Consider the following 16,736-nt stretch of genomic DNA (forward strand, 5'->3'; position numbering starts at 1 on the left):
CTTGCTCATTCAACATTTTGTAGTATAGTTACTGTATAAACCAGCACGCCATTTTGATTTGATTTGGGGGTTTTCCATGAATTTTGTTTAGTTGTATGTTTGTATTCACATAATAACAGGTAGTTTGTTAAAATAGATCAGAGTTGAGAGTACCGTGATGTCTCGTGGGAAGTTGTTGGTGTATTGGTATATATTGGTGTGTATGAATCAATGATTTATATATACATGCCTTAGACTGTTGACAACATGTAAACTATATATTGTCTCCAATGTTTATTGATAACATTCATAAATTTGCACTATGAGCACTTGTCTCTCACATATTGTTACAGTTGTTGGTTAGCTAGCGAATTTTAGCCATATTAGCATAGACGTGACATCAGTCAAAATAAGACATGGTATCAAGAACAAGATAAAACTAGCTGAAATGAGCCACCTACGATGCCCCAAATGGCAGCTTCTTGTCATTGTTGCTAGTTATCTGGCCATCCAGAATCACAACAACACAGACTTCTGCCCCATTGAAGCGCGCACATCCTTTTCGTGACGTTGTCAGCTAACATGTCTGCATAGCATCAACAATCCAGGGTTTATAGACATCATTGATATGAATACACCAGTCTCAGGGCTGTTTCTACCTCAGAGGTTTGATAGAACAAGATCTATATTAGTTGCCTGCTAACTAGCTAAATGTCCCCTAAGAGAACAATGTGATCAACTTTTCTGGGAGCCCCTCTCCTTCTTTATAAAGGCGTCCGCATGCTTCCCAGCAGAAACAGTTCAGAAGAGTTTGTGCATATATTATGACCACATTTGATGACGTTTTGGACTTCGGTAAGGGTTTTCTCCGGCTGTTCAGGCACACAACATGTTTTTCTTGATGCAAGCCGAAGTCTACGCTCCTTCGTTGGTGATTGGTCAATAGTAGGGTTCTTCAATAAGGTCTTTGTTGTCATTCAAGGAGACGACTCGTTTTCATGCACATTTTTTCATTGTGCACCAAACATCTTAGATGTAAAATTGCGCGACTAAGATCTCCTTGGCAAAACGTCAAAATTAATGACAGATTTCTTGAGTTATCTTAGATTAATTTGGACTATTTTGAGGAAGTGTATACTAGCAGTACTATTGCCGTATTCTTTTTGTTTTTCAAGCGGAGGTCTTTTAAGGGAGTACGCGGGCACACTCGTTTGGTAAACCTAACTGAAGCATGCTGACGCCTTCTCTCTCTCTCTCTAATTCAATTTCAATTTAAGGGCTTTATTGGCATGGGAAACAAATGTCAACATAGCTAACGCAAGTGAAGTAGATAATAAACAAAGGTAAAATAAACAATAAAAATGTACTGTAAACATTACACCCCCAAAAGTTCCTAAACAATAAAGACATTTCAAATGCCATATTATGTGTGAATAGTTAAAGTACAAAAGGGAAAATAAATCAACATAAATATGGGTTGTATTTACAGTGTGTGTTTGCTTGCTTGTGTAACCGATGTGAAATGTGAAACGATGTCAATTGGTGACGTCACTCGCTCTGAGACCTTGAAGTAGTTCCCCTTGCTCTGAGAGGGCCGCGGTTTTTGTGGCGCGATGGGTAACGTCGTGGGTGTCAGTTGTCTATGTGTGCAGAGGGTCCCTGGTTCGAGCCCGGGTCGGGGCGAGGGGACAGACGAAAGTTAAACTGTTACACTTGTATACATGTTGTGCTTGTACTCATGCTTGCCGGTCACATGTACGAAACAGTGTGTGTGTGTGTGTGTGTGGGGGGCACTGAGTTTGCATAATGTAACAAGTCAGCCCAGTTATATAAAAGCACATTCACCTCCCTTTATGTGTGGTCGTGTTTGTGTGGTCACGGAGTGTTTGTTTCTGTTTGATTGAGTGAGATACCATTTGTCTGCTGTCACGTCTGCTTCCCTTCTCGACAGTCCTGCACATGTTTGTCTGGTAGCCGACCCTGAACCATGCCGACATTACTGTCATAAACAGCCTTCAAATATACACTACTACTGTTTGATTTGATGCTGAGGTCAGAGTTCACAGATTACAGTTGGATCAGATTATAGTTGAAATGTCTCACTATTCTCCAACAAGATTAAGATCAAACAAATGATCCAATAGGAGTTAATGAGATCAATACAATCCCTGTGGACCAGTGGAAAAGCTACATCACCATGATATTCACGATAGTGTTTAGTTGAGTCTATGTCTCTAAACAAACGGTCACTGGCCTGATATATTAAAACCCTAGCGGATGTCTTCTTTTCTACACCATTTCCTTCTTCATTTCCTTCACAGGTTGATTGACGACCTATCATATGAAGATGTGAAGAAATGCTACAGGGGTTCGGTGAGTAGCAGGTTTCCTTTCTAATGTATTATAGATCATGTCTGTACCTTATTGATTTTGCATATTGGCTAACAAAGATAAGCCAATTACAGCCGAGTTGGATGCAGGCCAAGTCAATTGTCTATTTCCTATCAGAGTTAAATTATACACTTTATATTTGTTGACCCTTACCTCACATATGTACTGCACATTCTGGAATAAAGTTCATTTTACCTTTTTATGCACAATTAATATGCCCTGAGTGATTTTAAGACCTGTGTGACAGTGAACCCTGTCATTGCTTGCCTTTAGGAGTGGTCCTTTGAGGAGTTTCCTAGTATCGAGGGTGACCGAGGCTACAATTTAAAAGAGACATTGTGATCCTGAAGTACAAACATGTATTAGATCTGTCTATAGACTTAGACAGATCAAGGTTTGATAGTATCCTTGAGACTCTATTAAGCATCCCACCTCGCTAATCCAGCCCCAACAACTGATTATCTCCAGCCATTAAGATGTAGTACCGGTGATTTGATTGTGTTCTTCAGGCTCAGAACTCAACGGTTATTCAATAGGTGAGGAGGTCATCCATTAACTCAAACACACTCTCTTTTGGCGAGATCAGCAGGCCATCAGGCCAGATTAAAGGAACTGTACCGTAGCTGCGATTATTATCTCCATGTCTCCCGAAAGGGAATATTAAGTAGAGCTGCTGAGCCCCACAGTCACACCAGCTGGCTGCAGATATTAACAGAGGTGACAGTTCTGACTGTCTCATGTGCTTGGTGAGAGAGGAGAGAGGAGGGAGGGAGGGAGGGGAGGGAGGGAGGGGTGGTGCCTGTGGGCAGCAAGCTGTTATTAAGACAAGGATAGGAGGGTAAGGAGGCGGCAGCATGGGTTGGGCTGGCATGGTGTGAGCACAGGGGGCAGTCACTGTGCACTGTCGTGTTGAAACAGCAAGAGAGAGAGGCAGCAAGAGAGAGGCAGGAAGGGAGGACTCAGGGTGTCGGTGTCTGTGGCTGAGAAGGGCAGTGTGTGAGAGTGTGTGTGGTCGGGTTTCAGACCAGTGTTGAAGGGTGAGAGAAAGGGCTCAGTGATGGTCTGAGGTGCACACTGTGTCGGACCGGAGTGGTGTGTGTGTGTGTGTGTTTTTGTCTAACGGAGAACTGCCCCCTCAAACCTGCACAAAGGACACCGGTTGACATCTGACTAGTTGGAGGACAGTCTGTGTCTTGCAGTGGGGTCCGCCACGCCGTCGATGTGTGTGTGTGTGTGTGCGGTTGTGTGTGCGGCTCCAGCATGCTGAGTCTGGTGCAGCAGAGCTCTCGTCCTCTGAGAGAGAGGGCGGCCGCCAGTTTGCCGGTGCCGGTGGGAGGGAGGCCAGCCAAGGAACTGCTCATGACTCTGCCCTGTCCCTCTGCTCAGACTGTCAGCAAGTACAACTCGCAGTACCACAAACTCTTCCAGTGCGTTCCGAAGGACGAGATCCTAATGAAAGGTACTGTCAACAACAATGCTACATGCTAACATCTGTTGTAGTATCTCTGTATGATGTATGTTTATTTAGGTTAACATGCTAGTGACTGTAGCATGTCTGTAGCTTACTGTCTATATGCTGTGCATTGACTTCAGGCTATCGCCCTATTAGCTCCATATGCTGTGTTTATGTACCGTTGGCTAACTTGCTAGCTACGGTAGCATCAATTTTTTCCCATGGCAAAAATGAAAACAAGAAACACACCTAACTCTTCGGTCCTTTAAAAACCTGCTGTATGTAAAATATTGTGAGCTACAGATAGAAAATAAATACATGTGACTCTGGATGACATCATAATGATGTTTGTTTTCAACATTAGGACTGTTTTCCTAAAGAAGTTAAATCCGCTTTGTGTTTTGTTTCCTTGCCATGATACTACGAGTATCGCAAAACTGGTATCGTCCCAGCCCTAATTACTATTATTAGTAGAAGTACTTTCACTGTCAAATGTTGTTGTCTGTAATAAGTATATACTTTCTCTTATATTTCTGTCCCCACATAGTGTGAGTTTTAGTCATTTCATTTTTGGTTTTGGAACTCTATGGGCTACTCAGTGTGTTTGAAACCATCTTTCTGAGTTTCTGGTAAGGATTTCTGGTAAGGGTAACCAGTCCTCAGGCCCTGAACAGGAAGTTGTATGGTTTAAGGTCAGGTTATGCAGATTAGGTCAGGGTTGGGTTTCCTGAAAGCATCGTAGCACTAAGATCAACCTTCGTCCATTTAGATTCAATGGAATGAAGATGATCCTAGTGCTACAATGCTTTTGGGAAACCCAGCCCTGTTCTATTTTAGACTAGGGGTAAAGTGATGATGGTAAATACAGTTTTGATCTGTTTAACTGATATGTACGTACCAGTTACTTTATTCAATGCCTATGAACCTATTTTAGAAACATCTATAGGCCAAGTCAAAGACATGAGCTATAATTATATATAATAAATGCCGTTTAGCAAACGCTTTTACCCAAAGCTACTTTGTCATGTGTGCATACATTTTTCGTGAGAAGCTACAAACAGTGTTAGCAATGTGCTTGTCTTGAGTTAGCAGCTACTTTTAACCTGTTTATGTCTCCTCTCCCTCAGTATACTCCTGCGCTCTGCTCCGAGACATCCTGCTGCAAGGCCGTCTTTATATCTCCAGAAACTGGCTGTGTTTCTATGCCAACCTCTTTGGCAAGGACATCAAGGTAAGTCAAGGCCTGGCAGATAATAGACAGATCGTCAATAATGAATAATATATAACACTTTTATCTGAGTGCATACATCTTAGAATGTGTGACCCCAGCAGGAACAAACCCACAACCCTGACATTGCTAGCACCGCACTAATACCAACTGAGCCACACAGGACCGCAGGACCCTCGATATCTAGATGGACAGACAGAGACGTAGACAGGACCGCAGGACCGAAGACATCTAAATGGACAGACAGAGAAGTAGACAGGACCGCAGGTCCCTCGATATCTAGATGGACAGACAGAGACGTAGACAGGACCGCAGGTCCCTCGATATCTAGATGGACAGACAGAGACGTAGACAGGACCGCAGGACCCTCAATATCTAGATGGACAGACAGAGACGTAGACAGGACCGCAGGACCCTCGACATCTAGATGGACAGACAGAGAAGTAGACAGGACCGCAGGACCCTCTGTATCTAGATGGACAGACAGAGAGAAGTAGACAGGACCGCAGGACGACGATATCTAGATGGACAGACAGAGAGAAGTAGACAGGACCGCAGGACCCTCGATATCTAGATGGACAGACAGAGAGAAGTAGACAGGACCGCAGGACGACGATATCTAGATGGACAGACAGAGACGTAGACAGGACCGCAGGACGACGATATCTAGATGGACAGACAGAGACGTAGACAGGACCACAGGACCCTCGATATCTAGATGGACAGACAGAGAGAAGTAGACAGGACCGCAGGACGACGATATCTAGATGGACAGACAGAGACGTAGACAGGACCGCAGGACCCTCAATATCTAGATGGACAGACAGAGAGAAGTAGACAGGACCGCAGGACCCTCGATATCTAGATGGACAGACAGAGAGAAGTAGACAGGACCGCAGGACGACGATATCTAGATGGACAGACAGAGAAGTAGACAGGACCGCAGGACGACGATATCTAGATGGACAGACAGAGAGAAGTAGACAGGACCGCAGGACCCTCGATATCTAGATGGACAGACAGAGACGTAGACAGGACCGCAGGACCCTCGATATCTAGATGGACAGACAGAGACGTAGACAGGACCGCAGGACCCTCGACATCTAGATGGACAGACAGAGAGAAGTAGACAGGACCGCAGGACGACGATATCTAGATGGACAGACAGAGACGTAGACAGGACCGCAGGACCCTCAATATCTAGATGGACAGACAGAGACGTAGACAGGACCGCAGGACCCTCGATATCTAGATGGACAGACAGAGACGTAGACAGGACCGCAGGACCCTCGACATCTAGATGGACAGACAGAGAGAAGTAGACAGGACCACAGGACGACGATATCTAGATGGACAGACAGAGACGTAGACAGGACCGCAGGACCCTCGATATCTAGATGGACAGACAGAGAGAAGTAGACAGGACCACAGGACGACGATATCTAGATGGACAGACAGAGAGAAGTAGACAGGACTGCAGGACCCTCTGTATCTAGATGGACAGACAGAGAGAAGTAGACAGGACCGCAGGACCCTCTGTATCTAGATGGACAGACAGAGAGAAGTAGACAGGACCGCAGGACGACGATATCTAGATGGACAGACAGAGAGAAGTAGACAGGACCGCAGGACCCTCTGTATCTAGATGGACAGACAGAGAGAAGTAGACAGGACCGCAGGACGACGATATCTAGATGGACAGACAGAGAGAAGTAGACAGGACCGCAGGACCCTCTGTATCTAGATGGACAGACAGAGAGAAGTAGACAGGACCGCAGGACGACGATATCTAGATGGACAGACAGAGAGAAGTAGACAGGACCGCAGGACCCTCTATCTAGATGGACAGACAGAGAAGTAGACAGGACCGCAGGACCCTCTATCTAGATGGACAGACAGAGAGAAGTAGACAGGACTGCAGGACCGTCGATGGACAGACAGAGAGAAGTAGACAGGACCGCAGGACCCTCGATATCTAGATGAACAGACAGAGACGTGGACGGGACCACAGGACCCTCGATATCTAGATGGACAGACAGAGAGAAGTAGGCTGAGACTTCCAAGGCCAACTATGTCACTACTCACCTTCAACCATGCCCACTTCCAGTTGGAACAATGTGCTGGGAGCTGTTAGTCAGGCAGCTGATAGAGCTGTTAGTCAGGCAGCTGATAGAGCTGTTAGTCAGGCAGCTGATAGAGCTGTTAGTCAGGCAGCTGATAGAGCTGTTAGTCAGGCAGCTGTTAGAGCTGTTAGTCAGGCAGCTGATAGAGCTGTTAGTCAGGCAGCTGTTAGTCAGGCAGCTGTTAGAGCTGTTAATCAGGCAGCTGTTAGTCAGGCAGCTGTTAGAGCTGTTAGTCAGGCAGCTGTTAGTCAGGCAGCTGATAGAGCTGTTAGTCAGGCAGCTGTTAGTCAGGCAGCTGATAGAGCTGTTAGTCAGGCAGCTGATAAAGCTGTTAGTCAGGCAGCTGTTAGTCAGGCAGCTGATAGAGCTGTTAGTCAGGCAGCTGTTAGTCAGGCAGCTGTTAGTCAGGCAGCCGACGGAGCTGTTAGTCAGGCAGCTGTTAGTCAGGCAGCTGATAGAGCTGTTAGTCAGGCAGCTGTTAGTCAGGCAGCTGATAGAACTGTTAGTCAGGCAGCTGTTAGTCAGGCAGCTGATAGAGCTGTTAGTCAGGCAGCTGATAGAGCTGTTAGTCAGGCAGCTGTTAGTCAGGCAGCTGTTAGTCAGGCAGCCGACGGAGCTGTTAGTCAGGCAGCTGTTAGTCAGGCAGCTGATAGAGCTGTTAGTCAGGCAGCTGTTAGTCAGGCAGCTGATAGAGCTGTTAGTCAGGCAGCTGTTAGTCAGGCAGCCGACGGAGCTGTTAGTGAGGCAGCTGTTAGTCAGGCAGCTGATAGAGCTGTTAGTCAGGCAGCTGTTAGTCAGGCAGATGATAGAGCTGTTAGTCAGGCAGCTGTTAGTCAGGCAGCTGTTAGTCAGGCAGCTGACAGAGTTGTTAGTCAGGCAGCTGATAGAGCTGTTAGTCAGGCAGCTGATTCATAAAGCTGAATTTATGTCAATCATGAAGCTCATCTGCAGTGCAGGATAATTCTCAGCAACAAAAGAGTGATCAAATTAAGACCCGGCACCTGTCTCTCCTGCCTCTGGCCTGCCTTAAACTGGTTAGTCAGAGTGCATTCCCAGCATTCTATCTGCAACTAGACACATAACCTCCTTATTCTGCCCCTTCTCTCCAACATCGGGGGCTTTCCCCTCCTTTATTCTGCCCCTTCTCTCCTCCAACCAACTGTAATCCAACCCCACTCTCTCTCTCTCTCCTTCTTTCTCTCTGGCATTCCCCCATCCGTGTCTCCTTCTGTTTAACTTTAAAACCATTTTTTCCCGAACCTGCCTCTTCCCCTGTCCAGTAATTCCCCAGTGTCTGGTCCAGTAATTCCCCAGTGTCTGGTCCAGTAAGTCCCACGTGTCTGGTACAGTAAGTCCCCCGTGTCTGGTACAGTAAGTCCCCCGTGTCTGGTCCAGTAAGTCCCCCGTGTCTGGTCCAGTAAGTCCCCCGTGTCTGGTCCAGTAAGTCCCCCGTGTCTGGTCCAGTAAGTCCCCCGTGTCTGGTCCAGTAAGTCCCCCGTGTCTGGTCCAGTAAGTCCCCCGTGTCTGGTCCAGTAAGTCCCCCGTGTCTGGTCCAGTAAGTCCCCCGTGTCTGGTCCAGTAAGTCCCCCGTGTCTGGTCCAGTAAGTCCCCCGTGTCTGGTCCAGTATGTCTCCCATGTCTGGTCCAGTATGTCTCCCGTGTCTGGTCCAGTTAGTCCCCCTCGTCTGGTCCAGTATGTCCCCCGTGTCTGGTACAGTTAGTCCCCCGTGTCTGGTACAGTTAGTCCCCCTCGTCTGGTCCAGTATGTCCCCCTCGTCTGGTACAGTATGTCCCCCTCGTCTGGTACAGTATGTCCCCCGTGTCTGGTACAGTATGTCCCCCGTGTCTGGTACAGTTAGTCCCCCGTGTCTGGTACAGTTAGTCCCCCGTGTCTGGTACAGTTAGTCCCCCGTGTCTGGTACAGTTAGTCCCCCGTGTCTGGTACAGTATGTCCCCCGTGTCTGGTACAGTAAGTCCCCCGTGTCTGGTACAGTAAGTCCCCCGTGTCTGGTACAGTAAGTCCCCCTCTCTGGTACAGTTAGTCCCCCGTGTCTGGTACAGTTAGTCCCCCGTGTCTGGTACAGTTAGTCCCCCGTGTCTGGTACAGTTAGTCCCCCGTGTCTGGTCCAGTATGTTCCCCGTGTCTGGTACAGTATGTCCCCCGTGTATGGTACAGTATGTCCCCCGTGTATGGTACAGTTAGTCCCCTGTGTCTGGTACAGTATGTCCCCCGTGTATGGTACAGTTAGTCCCCCGTGTCTGGTACAGTTAGTCCCCCGTGTCTGGTACAGTTAGTCCCCCTCTCTACAAGGTATAATATTGTGTCCTCTTTTTTCCCACCTCTTTCCCCCATCATAGGTTGCTATCCCCGTGGTCTCTGTGAGGCTGGTAAAGAAGCACAAAACGGCAGGTCTGGTGCCCAACGGCCTAGCCATCACCACAGATAGCAGTCAGAAGGTGAGCGTTAGCCTCTTAGCGCCTCTGGGCACAGTGAATGGAAACACGGCTAACTGGCATTAGTGCTGCACCACGTTCTTTCCACTAAGCACAGGTAGATGGAAAGTAAACAACACCTCATGCTAACATGCTCAGCTAGTGCAAGTCAGCGCATGGTTCGGAAAGGGTGTCAAGGTCGCAGTCTATTTTGGTAGTGTCCCTTCATGGTTCCTCTCCAGTGTGTGGGAGAACGGTTCACCTGCCTGCTCCTTTACATTGGAGCAAATGTCTGGAAAATGTTTCTTATTACTCTGTAATCTTAATGTGTTGTGAAATCTGTTGTGAATGTATTGTGATGTTTTTAAAATTGTATATCTGCCTTAATTTTGCTGGACCCCAGGAAGAGTAGCAGCAAATGGGGATCCATAATAAATACAAATCTTTGATTTCTGGTATTTTATGACTGTCTATTGTCTGGCAAGTGATTTAAGGATTCATACTCTCTCATTGAAAATGATTTATGAAAGAGTGGGGTTTTCAGTAGAGGTACAGTACAGACACCATGTAAGAGGAATGGAATATCACTATTGAAATATCCTCTGTCAGTGTCCTAGATTAAGCCGTAATCTGTCAAATATAATCCGTGGAAGATTGAGTTACTGTTCACAATATCTATTTAGAGAAAATTGCATTCCTGGTAATGAGTTGATGTCCTAATGGATCTTATAAATGTTCCCGACATCGGTTTTATGAGCACATGATGAAATGCTTAATACATGTGTTTACACGTGTGTATGCATGAGTGTGAGCGTACGTGCGTGTGTATGCTTTCATTCACATTTAAATTGGCCAATGCTCTCTCTCCCTCGCTCTCTTACTCTCCCTCGCTCTCTCTCCCTCGCTCTCCCTCGCTCTCTCTCTCTCCCTCCCTCGCTCTCTCTCTCTCTCTCTCTCCCGTCCGTCCGTCCTGCAGTATGTCTTTGTGTCTCTGCTGTCCAGGGACAGTGTGTATGACGTGCTCCGGAGGATCTGCACACACCTTCAGGTCAGAGAACACACACTCACACTCACCCACACACACACAACCACACACACACATCCAGGTCAGAGAACACACACACACACTCTCACCCACACACACACACACACACACACACACACAACCACACACACTGGCTACCACTACACACACACACACATCCAGGTCAGAGAATACACACACACTCACCCACACACACACATCTACCACTGAACCAGCTCCCTCCCACATCATCAGGTCTATTGGCCTTAAGTGTACAGACTGTAAAATAGTGTACTGAATATTTCCCATATCTCATCGTTCACTCTCCAGGTCAATGGGAAGAGTCTGAGCTTGAAACACTACATGGAGGTTCCCCATACCTTATCTTTGGTAAGTAAGCTTTGGACTCTAGCACCTCACGCCAGACTGATCCGTGTCTCTTATTGGTTAGAACATTGACCAACTCCAGACTGATCCATGTCTCCTATTGGTTAGAACATTGACCAACTCCAGACTGATCCATGTCTCTTATTGGTTAGAACATTGACCAACTCCAGACTGATCCATGTCTCTTATTGGTTAGAACATTGACCAACTCCAGACTGATCCATGTCTCTTATTGGTTAGAATATTGACCAACCATAATGTACACAAGTACAACATGAATCACATTATTATTATGAATAGTACTGACGTCAAATGGGAGAACCAAGGACACGGGTGGTTCCTAATGATGTGAGAATCTCGCTAGTGTTTACAGAACAACTGGTTCTGCGAGATTAGGATCAGGATTTCCAATTGTAACAGTAAGCAACTGTAACAAAATGGATGACTGCAGTGTAGACGTTATTATGAGTACATTTTGCATGGATTGCTAAGGCATAAGAATATGAAAGTGTGTATTCTTATTTTAGATGTATGTAGTTCTGTACCTGTCTATTAATGCTATGTATTATATAATTTTATGTAGTTCTGTCCTTCAGCTGTAATTGTCTTACAATGTTATGTATTATGTCAGCTGGGAGCAACTGCGGCCCCTTATGATGAATTCAGATTTTATGTGGCCCCCACCCCCATCAAGTTGCCCATCCCTGGCCTACGTGATTTCTGGATTTAGTCAATGTATTATTTAATGTCTTCGTTAATGTCTTAGTTAATGTCTTAGTTCATGTCTTAGTTCATGTCTTAGTTAATGTCTTAGTTAATGGCTTAGCTAATGGCTTAGCTAATGGCTAAGTTAACTGCTTAGTTAACTGCTTAGTTAACTGCTTAGTTAACTGCTTAGTTAACTGCTTAGTTAACTGCTTAGTTAATGTCTTAATTAATGACTTGTGATGAATAACGCAGGAACTACAGTATTTCAAAAGATAACGATAGTTTCAGAATCTCCATTATTGGGGTAACGTCTGTGGCATAACCTATAAGACATGTTTGGGGTAACGTCTGTCATAACCTATAAGACATGTTTGGGGTAACGTCTGTGGCATAACCTATAAGACATGTTTGGGGTAACGTCTGTCATAACCTATAAGACATGTTTGGGGTAACGTCTGTGTCTTAACCCAGAAGACATGTTTGGGGTAACGTCTGTGTCATAACCTATAAGACATGTTTGGGGTAACGTCTGTGTCATAACCTATAAGACATGTTTGGGGTAACGTCTGTGTCTTAACCCAGAAGACATGTTTGGGGTAACGTCTGTGTCATAACCTATAAGACATGTTTGGGGTAACGTCTGTGTCATAACCTATAAGACATGTTTGGGGTAACGTCTGTGTCATAACCTATAAGACATGTTTGGGGTAACGTCTGTGGCATAACCTATAAGACATGTTTGGGGTAACGTCTGTCATAACCTATAAGACATGTTTGGGGTAACGTCTGTGTCATAACCTATAAGACATGTTTGGGGTAACGTCTGTGTCATAACCTATAAGACATGTTTGGGGTAACGTCTGTGTCATAACCTATAAGACATGTTTGGGGTAACGTCTGTGTCATAACCTATAAGACATGTTTGGGGTAACGTCTGTGTCTTAACCCAGAAGACATGTTTGGGGTAACGTCTGTGTCATAACCTATAAGACATGTTTGGGGTAACGTCTGTGTCATAACCTATAAGACATGTTTGGGGTAACGTCTGTGTCATAACCTATAAGACATGTTTGGGGTAACGTCTGTGTCATAACCTATAAGACATGTTTGGGGTAACGTCTGTGTCATAACCTATAAGACATGTTTGGGGTAACGTCTGTGTCATAACCTATAAGACATGTTTGGGGTAACGTCTGTGTCATAACCTATAAGACATTCTGTTTTTTCTTGTGTTGCTGCTCCTTCACTAAACACAGAACCATTAGTAGTGTTGTGCTTTGTGTCAAATTGATTCTCTACTGATATAACATCTATTAGCCTGTTGTTAAGATAAGAAGTCTGTTGTGGTTAACAAGGAAATGGCCGGTCTGAATATCAAGCTGACTCACAAGCTATAAAGCTGTACAATCTACAATCTGAGTCTGTAATTGCAGTCATTTGAATGCAGCTGTTACAATGAAAATAACAAAACCAAAACAGAAAGGATGTGTGTGTCTGTCCTACTGCTGTGTCCTACTGCTGTGTTCCACCCGCTGTCCTACTGCTGTGTTCTACCCACTGTCCTACTGCTGTGTCCTACTTCTGTGTTCTACCTGCTGTCCTACTGCTGTGTTCCTACTGCTGCCCTATTATAGTCTAATAATGAGTAATCATAATAAATAATGAACGTTTTTCTAAAGTGTATGTACTGTATTTGTTATGAATCAATATCCATATGTAACCTTGTCTCTAGATATGTAAGAGTAGGCTGACCCAAGTCTGCCATGGCCATGCCCCTCTGTGACCTTCAACAATGACCTTATCAATGACTTCCTGGAAAAAAATGGAAGTAATCAATATTTGGTCCATTGTCATCTGACTCTTACTCTGTCTCAATGACTATTCTCCTGAGTGGGCCCACACGATGCAGCCATCTTGTATGACAGTTGACCTTCGTAACATCTGAATGTAATGGGTGTAATATGTATTAATAATGTCTAATTCATACGTCATAGATTGATTATGGATGGATGGATATAGGTATGTTCAGTACCAGTCAAAAGTTTTAGAACACCTACTCATTCCAGGGTTTTTCTTTATTTTTACTATTTCTACATTATAGAATAATAGTGAAAACATCAAAACTATGAAATAACACATGGAATCATGTAGTAACCAAAAAAGTGTTAAACAAATAAAAAATATATTTGAGATTTGAGATTCTTCAAAGTAGTCAGCTTTTGCCTTGATGACAGCTTTGCACACTTGGCATTCTCTCAACCAGCTTTATGAGGTAGTCACCTGGAATGCATTTCAATTAACAGGTGTGCCTTGCTAAAAGTTAATTTGTGGAATTTCTTTCCGTCTTAATGCGTTTGAGCCAATCAGTTGTGTTGTGAGAAGGTAGGGGTGGTATACAGAAGATAGCCCTATTTGGTAAAAGACCAAGTCCATATTATGGCAAGTAGATCTCAAATAAGCAAAGAGAAATGACAGTCTATCATTACTTGAAGACATGAAGGTCAGTCAATCTGGAAAATTTCAAGAACTTTGAATGTTTCTTCAAGTGCAGTCGCAAAAACCATCAAGCGCTATGATGAAACTGGTTCTGATGAGGACCGCCACAGGAAAGGAAGACCCAGAGTTACCGCTGCTGCAGAAGATAAGTTCATTAGTTACCCGCCTCAGAAATCAGCAACTAACTGCACCTCAGATTGTACCTCACAGAGTTCAAGTAACAGACGCATCTCAACATCAGCTGTTCAGAGGAGACTGCGTCAATCAGGCCTTCATGGTCAAATTGCTGCCAAGAAACCACTACTAAAGGACACCAATAAGAAGAAGAGACGTGCTTGGGCCAAGAAACACGAGCAATTGACATTAGACAGGTGGACATCTGTCCTTTGGTCTGATTTCCAAATTTGAGATTTTTGGTTCCAACCGCCGTGTCTTTGTGAGACGCAGAGTAGGTGAACAGATGATCTCTGCATGTGTGGTTCCCACTGTGAAGCATGGAGGAGGAGGTGTGATGGTGTGGGGGTGATTTGCTGGTGACACTGGTGATTTATTTAGAATTCAAGGCACACTTAACCAGCATGGCTATCACAGCATTCTGCAATGATACGCCATCCCATCTAGTTTGCGTTTAGTGGGACTATCATTTGTTTTTCAACAGGACAAATACCCTACACACCTCCCGGCTGTGTAACGGCTATTTGACCAAGAAGTAGAGTGATGTAGTGCTGCATCAGATGACCTGGCCTCCACAATCACCCGACCTCAACCCAATTGAGAAGGTTTGGGATGAGTTGGACTGCAGAGTGAGGAAAAGCAGCCAACAAGTGCTCAGCATATGTGGGAACTCCTTCAAGACTGTTGGAAAAGCATTCCAGGTGACTACCTCATGAAGCTGGTTGAGAGAATGCAAAGCTGTCATTAAGGCAAAGGGTGACTACTTTGAAAAATCTATTTAGATTTTTTTTTTGCACGTTTTTGGTTGCTACATGTGTTATTTCATAGTTTTGATGTCTTCACTATTATTCTAAAATGTAGAAAATAGTTTTAAAAAATCAGAAAAACCTTGAATGACTAGGTGTGTTCAAACTTTTGACTGTTACTGTAGATAAACTGTGCAGCATTGAGAGAGTGGAACACTTTCTTTCCTGAAGATTTGGTCCATTCAGATCAATAATGCCTCGCACATCTCTGATTCAGAGGGGTTGGGTTAAAGACACACTTCAGTTGAGTACATTCAGTTGGACAACTGACTAGGTATCCCCCTTTCCCTTTCCTTTCTATACCTCCAGGATGAGTTCCCGGTGGTGGATGAGTTCCCGGGGGTGGATGAGTATCCTCCGGTGCTGAAGTGGAGGAGAAAACCCTCGGTGGTGTCCGTGTCCTCGTCCCTCCCTGACCTCCTGGGTAGCTCCACCGGTAGCCTGACTGCGGTGGACTCCTCCTTCCAGACAGACCAGCCTCTGGAAGGTGAGAAGGGAGGACAATCTAGCCTGGACCAACATTGGTTTATGCTGTATTATAGCCAACACTTGTTTGGCATGAGAATGACCGTAGGGGTTTGGCAAGACGACACGCAGATCTGGGACCAGGCTAGAGACAACCTGTTTTTCGTGTATTTAATTTCACAAAGGACAGATACAATGGCGAACACAGCATTTCTCATGAATAGCATAATATCATAACAGCCATGTCTATTGAGGCTATGCCACATGAGGTGAGTGCTGCGTTTTTTCTGGTGCATTAAGAGATTGGAGGTGTTCAGCTTTGTCGACTCCTGGCCGGAGTTAACCATTGATGTTAGCCGGCGGGGGCTTTGCCATCACATGTTTGCAGAATGTTCAAATCCCTGATTATGTGTAGGAGGGGAACTGGGAAGGGAGAGTTGTGTTTGGATGGGCACAACCCTCTTATGCATAACGGATTAAGCACCAAATTGAGATTTTAGCATGTAGAGACTTGCTCTGCCCTACTACTGTGTCCTGCTACTGTGTCCTGCTACTGTGCCCTGCTACTGTGTCAGACTACTGTACCCTACTACTGTACCCTACAACTGTGCCGTACTGTACTGAACCCTACTACTTACTGTACCTTACAAACTGTTCCCTACTACTGTGCCCTACTACTGTACCCTACTACTGTGCCCTACTACTGTACCCTGCTACTGTGTCCTGCTACTGTACCCTACTACTGTACCCTACTACTGTACCCTACTACTGTATCCTACTACTTACTGTACCTTACAAACTGTTCCCTACTACTGTGCCCTACTACTGTGTCCTACTACTGTATCCTACTACTTACTGTACCTTACAAACTGTTCCCTACTACTGTGCCCTACTACTGTACCCTACTACTGTGCCCTACTACTGTGCCCTACTACTGCGTCCTATTACTGTACACTACTGAACCCTACTACTGTACCCTACAAACTGTATCCTACAACTGTGCCCTACTACTGTGCCCTACTGAACCCTACTACTGTACCTTAAAAACTGTACTCTACAACTGTGCCCT

General features: G+C 45.1%; 1 protein-coding gene across 5 annotated transcripts in view; it reads left to right on the plus strand.

Annotated features, from left to right (window-relative positions):
- LOC139575613 (GRAM domain-containing protein 2A-like) overlaps positions 1-16,736 on the plus strand; it is a 34,402-nt gene that overhangs the window by 14,731 nt on the left and 2,935 nt on the right. For 3 of the 5 annotated variants that reach the window (XM_071400760.1, XM_071400759.1, XM_071400761.1), the window contains exons 3-9: positions 2,301-2,352; positions 3,556-3,829; positions 4,951-5,054; positions 9,533-9,631; positions 10,584-10,655; positions 10,962-11,021; positions 15,512-15,689. In XM_071400760.1, coding sequence (XP_071256861.1) covers positions 2,301-2,352; positions 3,556-3,829; positions 4,951-5,054; positions 9,533-9,631; positions 10,584-10,655; positions 10,962-11,021; positions 15,512-15,689 — 839 coding nt within the window. The remainder of the gene's footprint in view (positions 1-2,300; positions 2,353-3,555; positions 3,830-4,950; positions 5,055-9,532; positions 9,632-10,583; positions 10,656-10,961; positions 11,022-15,511; positions 15,690-16,736) is intronic. The other 2 variants (XM_071400763.1, XM_071400762.1) reach the window with 1 other exon arrangement.

The sequence above is a fragment of the Salvelinus alpinus genome, chromosome 5 (genome assembly GCF_045679555.1).
Source record: "Salvelinus alpinus chromosome 5, SLU_Salpinus.1, whole genome shotgun sequence".
Lineage (NCBI taxonomy): Eukaryota > Metazoa > Chordata > Actinopteri > Salmoniformes > Salmonidae > Salvelinus > Salvelinus alpinus.